The sequence below is a fragment of the Poecilia formosa genome, unplaced genomic scaffold (assembly GCF_000485575.1).
Source record: "Poecilia formosa unplaced genomic scaffold, Poecilia_formosa-5.1.2 Scaffold7, whole genome shotgun sequence".
Taxonomy (NCBI): Eukaryota; Metazoa; Chordata; class Actinopteri; order Cyprinodontiformes; family Poeciliidae; genus Poecilia; species Poecilia formosa.
In genome coordinates this window covers 1136357-1152221 of record NW_006799946.1, presented here as the reverse complement: position 1 = coordinate 1152221, position 15865 = coordinate 1136357, and the positions used below count along the sequence as shown (strand labels likewise).

At 38.9% G+C, this 15865-nt stretch overlaps 1 protein-coding gene across 11 annotated transcripts in view; it reads left to right on the top strand.

The window, feature by feature from the left end:
• Positions 1-14650, top strand: part of LOC103151000 (SRC kinase signaling inhibitor 1-like) — a 107341-nt gene extending 92691 nt beyond the window's left edge. For 10 of the 11 annotated variants that reach the window (XM_016681046.1, XM_016681036.1, XM_016681025.1 and 7 more), the window contains 6 exons: positions 3022-3325; positions 3569-3899; positions 3987-4129; positions 4708-4857; positions 7702-7839; positions 12482-14650. In XM_016681046.1, coding sequence (XP_016536532.1) covers positions 3022-3325; positions 3569-3899; positions 3987-4129; positions 4708-4857; positions 7702-7839; positions 12482-12514 — 1099 coding nt within the window. In that variant the 3' untranslated portion in view covers positions 12515-14650. Of the gene's footprint in view, positions 1-3021; positions 3326-3568; positions 3900-3986; positions 4130-4707; positions 4858-7701; positions 7840-12307 lie in introns of all 11 variants that reach the window. The other variant, XM_016681041.1, reaches the window with a different exon arrangement.
• Positions 14651-15865: the final 1215 nt, after the last annotated feature.

Below are 15865 nucleotides of genomic sequence, written 5' to 3'. Positions count from 1 at the left end.
TTTCATTTCTGATAAAGGAGAGAAATTAATTTACCTGCAAGATCTTTTACTTTGTTTTCAAAATATTTGCACTTCATTGTGTGATTGAAACTATCTTTCCATAGCTACCTTATGTTAAGGACAAATGTCAAACATAGTAGTCAAACATACACAATGAATGTGCGAGCTGCTAGTACAGTATGTGTGCGCGAAAGTTAACGTTTGTGTCAATGTGCGAGCTGTTGGTGTATGTGTGCGAGAAAGTTAACGTTTGTATGCGTGTGACATTTTAGTGGTGTGTATACGCAATTTGAGTATTTTTTGTGTGCGTGAGTTTTTTTTTTTTGAGTGTGTGTGATTTTTTTTCTTCCGAGTATGCGTGAGTTTTTGGTAGTGTGTGAGAGACAAAACGTAGATTTTGTCCTAAACGGCCCCTCATAGGTAGGTGTGGATTTAGAGACTCTCTGTTATACTCAGTAATATTAGTACTCCAGACGCATAAAGAGGGTGGGGGGGTTAAATTAACTTTTTTGTGGGCAAAATGAATCATAGCTGAAGATAAACAACATTAGCTAGCTAATAATCTTTTAGCTAAATTTACCTGCATCCAACAGCATTACTCAACAGTCTGTTAGTTTGGGGAAAAAACTGTGAAAAGTTATTTGCGTTTTGCTGGCTCTCTCTCTCTCTACAGTTATAGATATATATATATATATAGAGAGAGTAATATTTTACATTAATCTATATATATAAATATATATACATGCATGTATCCAGACAATACATGGAACAAATAAAACCCCAAAATAATTACTGAAGTAAAGAAAAACTCGCAATACAAATGAAATGCACCAGCAACACAAACCAAAAAATGACACTAACAAAAGATGTTCCCATATGAATTTTAGAAAAGATGGAATTGCTGCCTTCACAAGATCTTTGCAGCAAACTTTCCCAGCCCGAGAAGTTTGTTCCTTTGGAAGAATGGGGAACTCTTTCCCTTGGACAGTGGCCTCTTTGTGGGTCCAGTCTTCTAGAGATGCCTTCGTTAAAGAGGAACTTGATTTTTTGGACCCAACTGTCTCCTTCTCACTGGGAAGATTGGCACAACTGTTTCTCCATATTGTTCCGCAAGAAAATGGAGATAATGTATAGAAAAAATAAAAAACACAAATAATCACTAAAGTAAAGAGAAGCAAGCATTAAAAATAAACAGCAAAAGAAAGACAAACCAAAAAACAACAATAACAAAAGTTCCTTTAACGTTTTGAGAAAACGCGTGATTTCCATCTTCTTTGTGAGATCTTCTTTGCAGCAAACTTCCCCAGCCGGAGAAGTTTGCTCTTTGGGAAGATTGGCAAAATTGTTCCCTCGAATGACGCTCTCTTCTTGGCTACAAACTACCCCAGCCGGGGAAGTTTGCTTCTCAGTTTAAGAAGGCTCCTGAAGAACCTCCCCAGCCGTGGAAGGTTGAAAAAGAAAGGCATCATACTCGGACTCGGTGCCCTCTTCCTTAGAGCTACCTGTGTCTGAATTTTTACCTGGAAATACTTTATCGCAAACCTTCTTCATCCCTGTCGTAACTAAATAGCCAATGGCAAAACTCAGGTGAAAAAACATGCTAACTAATGGTTGTCCGTACTAAAAATCTTTGCAAGAGTGTTGGTGTCGAAGAGCTGATTCTATATGAACTGATGTTTTGAAATACAAGCATTCATAACCTCAGAAGTTCTTTAATCTTTTTACCACATCACAGATGAGGTCATAGCTACAATGAGGTCACTGTAATTCTGTAGTTCTTGCTTCTGCTCATTGCTATGGAAACGATCAGATCAGTTCTGCATAACCCAAGCTACTGACCCTTTGCAACTGCGTCACTTAATCATTCGAGGCGCCATGATGGACGTCGGAAGTGAAGGATTGGAGTATTGAACAGAGCGATCAATAGTTTTTCAAAGCTGTTTGGAGTCGGTGTGTTTTTTTTAATTAAAAACCTGAAAATTCACACAGTCGGAACACTTTTTTTTTTTTTTTTTTTTCATCCAGACGGCCCCCAACAAATAGTTAGACACTAACTATTTGTCAAATAGTAACTTGGCACCTGTGCGTTTTATAGTAATGCCTGAATATGGCGAGTTTAGCGGAGTCGGGCTGCAGCAGCAGCATGCTCTCCTTCCCACCATCAGTACTGCTGATAAAAAATAATGTTGAGATGTTCTGGTCAGTAATTACATCAGATGATTAGTTCATCAGAGCAAGCTGTGATCAAGACTCCACAGATTCAACTTCCACACCAGCCTCTTTGTGGGTTCAAGTGTTTCATGTCGGCAGATGATAAAATACTAGAGCAAGCTTTGAAATATAAATAACTCATCTATTACTTAGCAAACCCAATCTGTGCTGCAGAGAATGTAAATTAAATCAATTCTTCTTTAAACATTTATTTTTAAACAGTAAAGATGCTTTATTCCGCAACTATTCTTTAGCGAGGACATGGAATCTGGTGGAGGGTTGATGGGAAGTTGGATGGAACTAAATACACAAAAACCGTGAAAAAGGCTTGTTAGAGGCTGCAAAAGATTTGGATCTGATGAAAAGTTATTTTTTCAGCTGGGAAATTACCCTAACCATACAGGCAGATCTACAAAAATGTCTTAGGTCAAAGCATATTAATGTGTTAAAATGACCCAGTCAGTGTCCCGACTGAAAGGACATTAAGAATCTAGGGTGAGACTTGAAAATGAAAAATATATATATTTAATACTCACCATCCAATCAGATGGAGCTTAAACTCAAATATTGCCAAAACATGGGTATATGACGTGAAAGGTGGTTCTACAGAGTATCGTCTCAATGAGGCTAAATACAAATGAATGTCACTGTTTTTGTGCTTTTAAAATATTTTGAAAACGGTTTTCTAAATTTTAAGTTGTAAGTTGAAATTTGTCATTTTAAAGTAATGTTGTTAGCATTCGTTTCCCTGTACAGTGTAGTATCTTGCGTTTAATGTTTAATGACATTGTGTCTTGTCTGTTTGCACAGACAAGTCTCAGAAGGCGTGTGGAAGACCCCCGAAGACCTTTCCAGTCAATCCCAGAAGAGATCAGACGACCTGAGCCGCAGCTCTGACCTGGACATCCTGAACAGTCCTCCTCTCAGCCTCAGTGACCTGAGCACCAGCGCCGGTCTGGCCAACTGGGTGCCCCTGTCCTCCTCTGCCAGCGAAGCCGACACCTCCGGTCCTGAGCAGGACGTCCAGTCCTCCATGACCTTCAGAAACCGAGTCCTGGATGAGCTGCCCAGTCGGCGCCCTGCAGACAAAGCCGTGTCTGCTGAAGTCAGACTGGTAACACCTCATCATGTTCATTTCTCTGCTGTGAACAGAAATATATTTGCCGCTCATTCTTCTGCCAGATGGCAGATATTCATTTACATTTGACATTATATCTGAAAGCTCTTAAATCTGTTACTCAGACCCCCGTCACACACGAGCAGATGGTTTCTTATTCCATTTGTTGGGGCAGCATTAGAAAGCGAGCTCCATATATCCTGCCAATAATTTCATGTTGTTGTTTTATTTATCTGTTAGGCGGCTGAGCGGGACTGGGAGGAGAAACGTGCCAGTTTGACCCAGTTCAGTGCCCAGGACATCAATCGCCTGCTGGAAGAAACCCAGGCGGAGCTGATGAAGGCCATCCCAGACTTGGACTTTGCTGCCAAGCACATAAACAAACCGGCAGTGCCCCCCAAACCTCAGATTACCCTCCCAATAAGCTCCACCACAGCTACTTCTTCAGCTGCTGGGAGCACTGGGACCACAGCCACCTCTACGTCCAGTGGGGAGCAGCAGCCTGGCAAGGTGCAGCTCGCTGCTCAGAAGCTCAACAGCATGGAGGGTGGCGGCTCACATCGAGGGTCTGGTGAGTTGTGCAGATTTTACCCATCAACTGTGCAGATAAACAGATCATTTATGAAATGAATCTTATGGTCTTTTCTGATTTTTACAGTGGACCTCAGCGTAGCCAGATACAAAACGGAGAAACCGTCCAAGTCTCCTCCGCCACCTCCCCCTCGCCGAAGCTTCCCGTCGGCTCACGGCCTCACCACGAACCGGACCGGAGAGGTGATCGTCACCAGCAAGAACCAGAAGGTGAGACTCAATGGTTTGATATTCACATCAGCTGTGAAATCAGACCATTAAGCAAATGTATTGTTCATAATAAACAGCAAATATCTTCTAAAGGATAATATCATCTTTGCATTGAGTCAACTGACCTCAGCGATCACTTCTACATGTTAATGTTTTGACAGCGTTTCTTTTACAAGCATGTAGTGACAGTGGTCAGTTGATTGAGTTATCTTTGGAGTGATCCCTCATATTGAGGATGCATGTAGTGACAGTAGAGAGGAAAGTATCCATTGCAGTTTCCATTGAAATGTGCTGATCCCCACAAGAGATGCAGTTCTGCAAATGTTCCCAGGTCAATCATCCACTCATCACAATTTGTTCAGCTGCTGTTTGATATATGCTGCCCATTATTGAAAGAAAAATATTACAACTGTCAGTCATAATGTCATGCCAGACTCGTGTGGCTACATACCAGACCAGTCGTTTCTGAGACACCACTGAATCAAACATAAGATGTCTTACCGCAGGGATGCATATGAACCCTGCAGGACTAGATACACACCACAGAAGGTTTGACTGGCTCCGTTTTGTGTGTATAGATCGAAGAAGATGGCGACTTGCCAAAAACTCTGGTGAAGCTAAGAAGGACCCCCTCAGACACACCCCGGCCAGCCTCCACTCCACCTGTGATCGCCGCCTCGGCCATTCAGGACGAAGATGATGAAGAGAAGATTTTCGCTGAGCTAGAGGTAGAACAGTTGTTAAACTGCTGAGTTTTTTTTATTTTTATTATTTATTTTTGCCTCATCATATTCTAAAATGTTCTCACCACATTATTTCATAAATTAAAAGATATTTCAGAGAACACCTGTAAAAGATTCCCCCAGTAGTAAACAGAGCAGCAGCCAACCAAAGGCCCCCCCTCCATGCGTCTTTGGGTCGTTGGGCAGAAAGGTAAAACCTCAAGCTGCCACTTGCTGCTGCCACACTCCTAGATCCGGTTCTTCTAACTTTACTCTATTAACTACCGTTTATTTCCTACTTTGCTCATTCTTCCATGCAGACTAAATACAAGTCTTGAGAGAAGAAATGAAAAGAAAATGGAAAAACACGTCAGCTTGAACGTAATTAGAAATGTGCTTTTTGCTTGCCCTTTGCCTCAAGATCTGTGTAGGTTTCTGGCTTCTATTCACAAGAAACATTAATTTATCCAGTCGTCAGACTGTGAAGCAGAAAAACACTGAGGAGGGAAATTGGTTATTAGTTTGTCTTTCAGACGTCAGAGTAAATCTAGTTCGAACACACGCCTTGGTTCATTTCCCCAGAATTTACTGAGCTGAATCAAATTTACTTTTGCTGCTAAATGGAGTAACAATTGCACAGAAGGTTAGCTGAAGAAGTGATACAAGCGGGGGCGGAGGGGCCTATTAACTTTTGTTGGACAAAAACAAAAGTGAATGATGACATTCTGATCCTCATTTATGAAGGTTGTCGCTTTTTATTGCCAAACGAGAGGCATCCAATTCAACTGCTGATAGTATCATGGTTAATAGTCTGCACAAAACTCTCAGTGCTTTGGGAGTTTTGTGCAGACAACTTATGCAACTGATAAGTTGAAGACTCATAAAAATTAGGCTTCTGATTTGTTTAAAATATATTTTACCTTAAAATGTATTAGATTCAATTCTCGATTAAAACATTGCAGCAAAAAAGAAAATACATTTTTAATTTACATTAAGTTACAGTACAGTGGAATTACTGCACATCTATCGGTATCTAACTAAATTTACCTCAGGAATTGAAAACATCTGTACAGGTTAGTCCCTAGACGTGGTCAGCTGTTAGTCATGTTTCCAGTCACTCGTCGTTGAGACTTTTATTGTGAAAGTGCGAGATTCTATGTCACAGAAATTTATTTTAAAGGAGGACAGAGAACATGATCTCGAAAAGACTCCAAACAACCTGCTATGTTTATTTTTGTTGGTTTTGTTGTTGTTTTTATCCAAGTGGTACAGTGAATGATTACGTAAAAAAGCCATATTGTCCAATAAATTTCAGTTCCTGCCCAACTCAGGTGTCACAAACTCCTCTTCCCTTATATCTGAGGAAGATTTTTTTTTATTTATTTGGATAAATACTACATTACAATAACAAAATAATCCTGTGTGAATATTTTTTTTTACACAAAAATCAAAACCCAGATTTTTAGCTTTATCCCATTGTGTCTGAGTTAGCGTGCAGTAGTTGTACATCAATGTGCCCAAATAAACCTGTTTGCACAAAAAACCAGGGGGGGAAAACCTCCAAAAACAGCCTTCAGTTTCTCTGACGTGTTCAGCTGAGTAAAGAGGTTTTGTTTTTCTGCAATTATCTCCCGACTCCACCAGGCAGGTAACTGTCAAAATAAAAGATGTTGAGGATTTTAGGCTCACAGTAGCAGTTTTTTTTTTTTTTTGTACATGCAGGTAGGTTTAAGATTCACACCCTGTTTTCAGAGCTGCTTCTAACTGATGATTAATGTCAGCTGAAATGACAGCCACTAAAATTATCTTAATGTGTTTTTATCCCCAAGGCACAAGGCTGTCATTTCTTCCCCTGAGTTGCTAAATGAAAATGAAAACAAATTTAAAGCAATGGAGGAAGGTTGGAGAGCAGGGTTTCTGCACAGTTCAACTCTTGTAGGAGAGTTGGAAATTGAAGTATCTATATATTTTTTTTTAGCTTTAAATAAGTATGGGAAAATATTTGCCCATTTCTTTCTCCAAGTAATTTATCCATCTATTAGTTTATCAATCTGTCCTACCATCTGTCCATCCACTCACCAGTTTGCTTGCTCATCCATCCATCCATCTGTCATTCTCTTTGTCTATTTGCTCATCTGTTTGTCCATCCATTCATCTATCTATGCAACTTATTGAGATGGTGTGACAGTGTTTTGCTGCTCAAAAACGCTCCAATGTGGGTGAATTAAAACAACTTTGCAAAGTAAAGTGGGACGAAATTCCTCCAGAATTATATATAAGATATACAAGACTCTTTGTCAAGTATTTAGTTTTATTACACCAAACTGAATGTAAGGATGTCAATTGTTTGACTATTTTTGGACTTTTGGACTTGATTTTTACAGACATCTGATGAAAATTTAAATTGTCAATTGAACCGTCGAAAAAACATTCACTTAGAAAATCACTACTTGTATCTGTTTAATGAAATTTTTACCGAGGGGAGAAACATTTTTGCAACACTGTAAAAATGTAAATCCCAAGAAATTAAAAATAAAAATTATAGCAAAATCTAGACTTATTTCATGTGACTGAGGTCAAACTGTTGTGTTCACAGCCAAACAGACTTTAAAAAGAAACTGGAAGAAGAGTTAAAAGGAAATAAATAATATTAAAAAAAATCTATGTAAGAAGTGGGTGGCATTTATTCATTAAATTTTTGCTGTAAATTTTTTGTAACACTGTTTCCAAGTCATTCTGTAAATAGTTTCCACATTAGTGCAATGTTATCAAGAGGCTGTCACTCTGTCTTGTTAAGATCAGGTTTTCCAGAATGGCTTAATAAAACAACTTGCTCCTCTTCCCCCACAGAATAGCAGTAACTCGCCAGGACCAACGAAAGGTCCCACCGTCGCAGCCCGACTCAAACACCTTCAACAGGGCAGCCTGGAGAGACCAAAAACCCGCAAGCAGAAAGAGGATTTCCCCAAAGTCCAGGGCCAGCAGCAGGTATTCCACTTCTAACCCCTCTGACGCTCCGCCTGCCTCTCCTCTCTGCTGTCACTTCAGAGGAAGCTCCGCCTCTTTGTCCCAGAAGACTCTGTGAGGGAGCACAAACTGATTTTCACCTCCTCCTCTTGTGTGTTTTAATGTTTTGGGGTGGCTGGATTTGGACGAGCTTGTGGAAGCATCAAGTTTTTGTCCAGTGTGTTAGATTTTTTATTTTTTATTTTTTTTTCCACTGACTAACCTAAATTCAGTCAGAAAAATTCTGATCGCTCATCCTGTTAAAACTTCTGCCTTTGAATAGCCAGAAGGATACAGCTTATTATGCAGAATGATTTGAGCGAGGTTATCCTACGTATGAGTTTAATTCATGCAGGAAATGGATTCAGAAGCAGCAGAAAGAGCAAAGCAGACATGGAAAACAAAACGCACGTGGAGGCACAAAAAATAACATTTTAAAAATAACTCTGCATAGGTAATATCAAATATTGCTTAAAAAATACAAAAGATGAGCATAAATTGATGTCCTTTCCATAGTGTCTTTTGAGACCGACTTGACTGTTTATTTTACTGGCTGGAAATGCCTCATTCAATCATTTTCCCCTAAAACAGTTTCCTGAAAAACATCCTCAATTTAGCTTTTGTCTAAGCAAAAATGGTGCAGTTGTGAGCTGATTATCAACAACAGTTAAACTGGTCACTATTTTGTGACTCTACAGAATTTATGAAACATTTAATGGTTGTTCAAATTAAATTTCTGTTTTTATTTTCTACAAGATTCAAACCTGCTGCTCACAGATGGTAACACAAACCAATTATCCAGGAGTCACACAAAAAATCTAATAATAAAGTCCTACAGGATAACATAAATATAACTTGCAGTCCCATACTTAGTCAGATCATTCTCACTAAATTAGAGAAAGTTAATTTATTTGAGTGAAAAACAAGCAGGGATAGCTCAACATAAACAGGTGCCAAGTCCTGCTGGGAAATTAAAACTTTTTTCAACGGAGGAACAAATGAAGAGGTCTAAATTCTCCGGTGAACAGCTGCACTGACACTGGACTCGATACAGCTCAGTGGACCAGCTGAGCAGATGAAATGGCCCCCCACATGGCCAGGGAACCGCCACACTGGACTCCAAATTGGATTCAAATAGAATGAAAATTTCATTCAAAAAGAGTAGCAGTCCAGTCCTTCCTGGACTTTGCTTCACAATCGATTTATGCCGCAATCTTCCTGTTGCTTGTGCACTTATCTTCTACTGCACTTCTTCCGTCTAATAAAACTTCTGCTAATTATGCAAAGTAAATTTGCACAGAGTAAACCTGTGCAATGAATGTTGCAGACAAAGTTCTAATTTGTTGAGACGCACACCGAAAACATCAAAGTACAAAACCTGGAGCTAAGACACTGCTGAGGAAATGGAATCAGTTCCCTTCCTCATGTTTGGATTCGTGAATTGCAGTAAAACCTCCAGAAGAAATTGAGTCCAGCCTGAGCAGAGTTGGTGATAAAAGCACAGCTTGTTTGAAAACGGACGCTTGAATATTATTGTCTCCATGAATGGATGAATCATATCTGCTCTTTCAGACCCAGCCAGTCGCTTTCGACGTGCTACGTTTCTGAGACTACCAAGCACATCCAGCTGGCCGCTCAACGCTATTTCAGTTTTCAGTCTTTACACATTCAGAGGATCTCCGCACAGAAAATGTATTCCTGAAACATAAAAGCCCCGATATTTGTAAAGAAAGTAAAGCCTCTGTACTGTTATATTACAGCCTCATATTAAGGCTGGCCAGTGGTTTGAAATCTGTCCATCCTAGCAACAAATCAGATATAATACTCCAACCACAGCTGTGGTGCTAACACAACACTTAAAACAGTCCTGTACTGTAGTCTGTATAATCGGAATATTATAATATTACAGAAGCACTTTGGTGTTTGTCATATTCAAGCAAGTTCAGGTCAAATACAGAGAAACTGCAGAAAAAAGCTTTGCTCTTTAATTGGAATCTAGAATGAATCAAATTTGTTTTAAAAACAAAAGAATCTAATTTTGATGCTGTACAAAATATTTTTCTGCCTTCAGATAAAAACAAAGCCTCAAAAGCAACACTTAAAAGTCACAATCTTTCGAAATGTGCAGATGCACAAAACAAACATGTCGTCGCTTGAGATAAAACTGGAAACGTATGATTTATGTAAAAGAAACTAAAACATGTTGGATGAAGTGGAGTTTAGCTCTGTCACACATAACATGATGGATATTAGATGGATTCATTTATAGATTTTAAAATCTAATGCAAGTAATTCTTACAATAAAATTAATCACATTTACCGTTAATAGAAAGTTTAAAAAATATATAGAAATGTTCCCAAAATAAGTTTTAAATATGTGCATCAGTTTTATCTCCTGTCGGTTTTGGAGACAAAAAAAAATCCTTTTGTGCCCTGTTAGAAATGGCTGAAGTAAGTTTTCTTGTCCTGTTTTAGTATGTTTGATGGGGGGGGAAAAATGCTCTTCTCTTCTGTGTCAAACAGTACATTTTTAAAGTTTCACATTTCCTCAAGGTTCTAACATTAAGAGTGGGCCAGACGGACCGTCCACATGGGGATGCAACAATTCTGCACTGCTGTTGACTTTAACTCGACTTTAATTTGATGCTCGACTCAGGTTTATGCTCTAAATGAGGAAAAGTTGCTCAGTGCCTTCCAAAAGTATTCTTACCCCTTGCAGTTCCTCACATTTTGTCTCATGTCATTCAAATCCACAGACTTCAGTGTAATTTATTGGGATTTTAAGTGAAGTAGTAAATGGGTGCAAACTGAAACGTAAAGGACAAATGCATTGATGTGGTGGGAATTTGTATCCACTCCCGTTTAATCGGAAACCCATAAATGAAATGCAATGCAACCAGTTTCCTTGACTGTGTAGTTTAATGTAGGTGCAAATTCAAATGTTGTGTGAAGATTTTAGAGGTTATTGAAAAAGTTTACTGGACCAGCAGCATCATGAAGAACACAGACGGGTCGGAGTTGGATTGATTTGCAGTTTGCTTCAAACTCAGAAAATGCGTAGAAAAAGATGCAATCCTGAAACCTACAATCCTGAATAATCAACCAGAGCTACAGCTGAGTTGCTTAGATCTAATAATGTACATGCGTCAGAGAAGCACACTTAAATCTCAGCCCTAAATCTCATTGAACATTTCAAAATGTATGTTCAGACACTCTACTCAGTCTGAGATATTGTGTAAAGAAGAAAAAAAACTAGATGTCCAAAGCTGATACAGGCAGACTCAAGGAGTGTGCTCATTTACATCCCTGTTCTCTGCAATGTGCAGCTTTCTGTTGGTTCTTTACATGAAATCCCAATAAACTACATCAAAGTTTGTTGCAATGTCACAAAATGTGAAGAAATTCCAGGGAATTTGTTTTTAAGCCTCGGTACCTCGGCCAGGTTCACCCAACGACTTTGTGCCAGGTTGCTTTCCTGCATCGTTTCTGTTGCTCCAAGCGTCTCCAACATTAGTCTCCCTGAACGTAACTTGTTTTCCTGCGAAGGCTCTCGGTTCGCTGAACATTTGGATGGACAAACTGTCTGCAGACTCCCGGATGTCTGATGGGAGGGAAACTCTGTCCGGATCATTTTTCCGAGCCGTTCATCAGCAGTGGCAGCAGAGGGGAGCAGGGGACGGCCGGCTTTTTGTTGTTGTTGTTTTTTTTTTCAACTTGGTTGATGAATTTGCTCGGAGAGAAGCTGTGGAGTCTCCTGCTTCTGCTTCCGGGCGGTTTGACGATGGGGTCAGAAACTCAAACGTTTTTGACTCTTATTCGGAGCTGTGGGCTCCTCTCATTCCTCCTTCTACACTCCCCGTCTCACATCTCTTGCCCTTATTTCTCTTTCTATTCATCTCTTCTTTCCTGAATTCCCCCAGTCTCTTATTTCATTCTTCCTCTCTCTTTTTCCTTCCTCTATGTTTACTCTTCATCTCCTTTATTCTTTTTTTACTTTCTCGTCTTTCCTAACGTCACCCTTTCAATCTCCAGTTCTTTCCTACGCAGCCTTAATTTCCTTGCATCCTGCCTTTTGTTCCTGTCCTCCTTCCTCTTCCTCCTCTTATGCTGCGTCACTCGGAGGAGGAAGGGGAACAGAATAAGGACAGATTTTTCTGTCCTGCAGCTCTAACAGCAGCTCTGCTTCAGCTCAGCGACAGCCGCGCACACGAGGACCGTCACGCCGATGCACCAAAACCTGACGTTCCCATCGGCCAATCAGATCGAATCACAGAGCAGCACTAGTGCAGGGACGAAGGGTTTAAGGGATTTAGCAAAAACTTGATGTGTCTGTTTGTAAATTTTGATTTTTATGTTTTCTCCCCTTTCACCGCTTCATGTCTCCATTAAATTTTTTTCCCTTTTTTGCTCTGAAACTTCCCCTCCTCCCTCTGCTTGCTTTTTGGGGCAGTCCTGAGCTTCTGCTGCTCACCGATCCGGCCGATCATCATCATTTCTGCCGACGTTTCCCTTCACTGCTTTTTCTGACATCTTTTTTTAGTCCGTCAGCCAGCCTCTTTTTTTTTTCTTTTTCTTCTCCTCTTCGTCACTTGCTTTGCCTTTTGTCATCCTGTCTGCTTCTCAGGTCTCTCAGGTCTCATCTGGACTAATTACGTGAGGACTGAGTACTCGGATCATTCCACTTTTGGACCTCTAAATCCTAATTCACACCTCGAAGGTGACTGTTGGTTAAAATGTCACAGTTTGGAGGCAAACAGGAGCTCCTGTTGTCTGCTGAGAAATTAATGTGACTATGCCGATTCATGTGTAAAATTTGGAAAGTGACTGCAGCAGTTCTGGACCTGCAACAAGCAGTTTAACACATCTAATGTGTAAATCCATCTACCACCATAACTAACAACCTAACACCAGATCTATGTCCCAGTTTTACGCTTAATTGAGGATTGGCGGATTCTCCGTATATGTAATAATTTTTTTGTTTGTTTTATTCAGTGAATTCTGCAGCAAATGCACAAGTAAAAGCTGCATGAGATGTAAACAAAGGGTGCTGCAGTAGTGTTTCACTTCATATTACAGGTGGATTTCAGTAAATACGAATATCATTGAAAAGTACTCTCATTTCAGTCATTCACTTCAAGAAATCAATAGAAATAAACTTGAAACATAAAACTGATTTACAAATTTCTGTTTGAGATTAATGTTTTGAATTAAATGACTAAAAAGTAACTTTTTCTCGATCTTCTAATTTACTGTAATGTACCTGCATTTTGCCAGATCTTGCATTATTAACATATGAAAGTATTAACTGGACTTGTCAAACATAAAAGTATTTAAATTTATCTATTGCTTCATCTCTGACAGCTTCATAAAGCTGCTTTAAAACGGTCCAGTCCAGCATTGTTGAATAACAACCACAATGGGTTGAACTTGCTTGAATTTCATTTTCTGGCAGCTTCACTTAAGCGGGTGTTTTAATATAAATGAATAGACAGGTGACATTAATGAGTAAATTCTACCTCTCAGAACATCTACGTCCAAGTTTAGTTCAGAGTAAAACTGGATAACCATTTAGAAACCGAACTGAATTCAGAGCTAGTTCACTTTCTCTGGTGTCTTCCGTCTTATTTAGGTTTGGTCCTCTTGAGCATGTTTTGGTCAGGTAAAATGCATTTTATTATGGCCAAAATTAAAACCTCTGATATTTCTGTAGATTTACACTACTTCTACTTTACTGCTTAGGCCACTTCAATCATCCCCTGATTATAATTTATTCAATTCGGTTTAATGCTGTTGAAAAGTATCTGCATCTTTGACTGTTTCTTCGCTTTTTGTCACACACAAATGTTTCAGATAATGGAACTAAATTTAATATGACAGACGATCAGATTTTTATTTTTTTTATTTAATAATCTGTTTATTAGCAATTTTTCATTGATAAGGTTCAAACCAACCTGGCCCAATGTAATAGGATATTTGCCACCTAAACCTGATAGGTGATCCAGTCACACTTAGTGGCAACAATGATAACCGCCAGTGAGAATTGTGGTGCACTTTTTTTTTTTTTTTCCACGATTGATTTAATTGCACTACATTGGAGGGTTTGCAAGCATTTAAGTTTTTGAGAAAGCATTTTTATTGGATTTAAATTTTGCCTTAAATCAAAGATTTGATGTGAGATGGACCATTTGTGGTATTTATTGGCTAGGATAGGTGGTCTCCTTTGAAATTTCCCACAAATGCCTTTTTTTTTTTCTTATTGTTCAGTCACGAACACTGACCTTACCTCAGGCAAGTAAGAGCTTCAGATGTTGTTCTGGGTTGTTTCGTGATGTACTTGAGTCGGTGCTCACTGACCACTCTTGGGGAAAGTACTCCCCATTGCTATTCTTTCTCCACTCGTAGATGATGGCTCCAGTCCAAAAACAGCTTTAGAAATGGAAATATGCAGCCTTGTCCAAACTGATAGATGTCAGATTTTGTTACTCATCTTTTCAAGGCTGTTTTTTTTTAAGATCTTTAAGCCTACTTGCTGTCAGATGGGTTCTAAGCATTTCTGTCCTGGTCTGGTAGTGATCAGGCCTGGGCGTGGCTGGTGAAATTGAATGAAAAATGTGAGCAATCCCAGTGAATTTACAGTTCAGCAAAATAAGGAATTATAATTTCACACAGGTTAGTGTAGACAGCGTTTTTCTCTTTAACAAGTGATATAATTAAGCTTCTTTGTAATTAGACTATATCTGTCTGATTAAAAAAAAATAAAACAAAAAGATTTCTAGAATTAAAGTGTTAAAAACAAAGTAAAAATGAATAAATATTAGGTCAAAAAGCATTTCAAAGCACAGCCCCTCCAGAAAATGAACGAGTCCTCTCCATTTACTGAAATAAATTTGAGCATCTTTGCTATAAAACTCTCCAGCTGCAAAGTTTGAAGGGGCCTGTATGTTTATTCAGCCATACTTCTGCAGCAGCTCCACAGACACCTTAGTTTGAACACTTAAGACATGTGCCTTCACTTTGTAATTGTATTTACAGTTAGCACTTCCCTGAAAGAACGGGTAAAACATCCCGATGTACAAAGCAGAAGACCAGATCAGGCCCAGTAGAGCAAACATTTAACATTTCAAAATGAAACTGTTTGTCTAAAAGTCCTCAGTTTACAGCAGCTGTTCACTCCCATATGTCACCAGAGAGCACCACTCAAAAGTTATTTCATTGAAAAGCCTTAGGTTTAAAATTCATGGACATTCATGGTTATACATGATATTAAGGGTGAAACTGGGACACAGGCATGTTGACATGTTAGTCTTCAGTTTGTTTTCTTGTAATTCGGACTGAAACTGAAACATGGCATGTTGAGCTAAAAGGCTGTTGGATTAAAATGAAACCAAACCAGTGTTTCTGAAAGGATCGGTGCTTATACGCGAGGGGAACTACATTAACTGTTTATAGCTAACTTGTTTATGAAATGTAGGAGCGGATTAGCTAATCCAGATTTAGAAAAGTTTAAATCTGACCGGAAACACTTCAGATGTGTGTGTGTATATTAGTATAAAACCATTTAGTTTTTGTTTTAGAGAGAACATGTAAAAAAAAAGAAAAACTAATGTCATCTATGTTTTATAGAATCAAACTTTTTTTGTATTTTTATACTTGAAGAGGATTCATAAGCATGGAACACATTTATTCTGTAAATTCTTTATTTTTCTGCGTTAAAAGATTTTATTTTTTCTGCGAACCATGAAACAAACCATAATCACACGTTGCCGTAGAGACCAGAAAACACTCCTAATGCGAACTGTAAAATAGTGCCACCACATTTATTAAAAAAAATAGCACATGAAACAATCCCATCACTGATGAGACATCCTGTTTGTAGCTGTTTTATTCTATTCTAACCAACAGTGTCGGATTATACAGATTCAACTGTTTATCGATGGTTTCTTGATGAAAGTGTGATTGTTCAATCATTTGTGGATGTTCAGATCATGTATATAAACCCAAATAATAT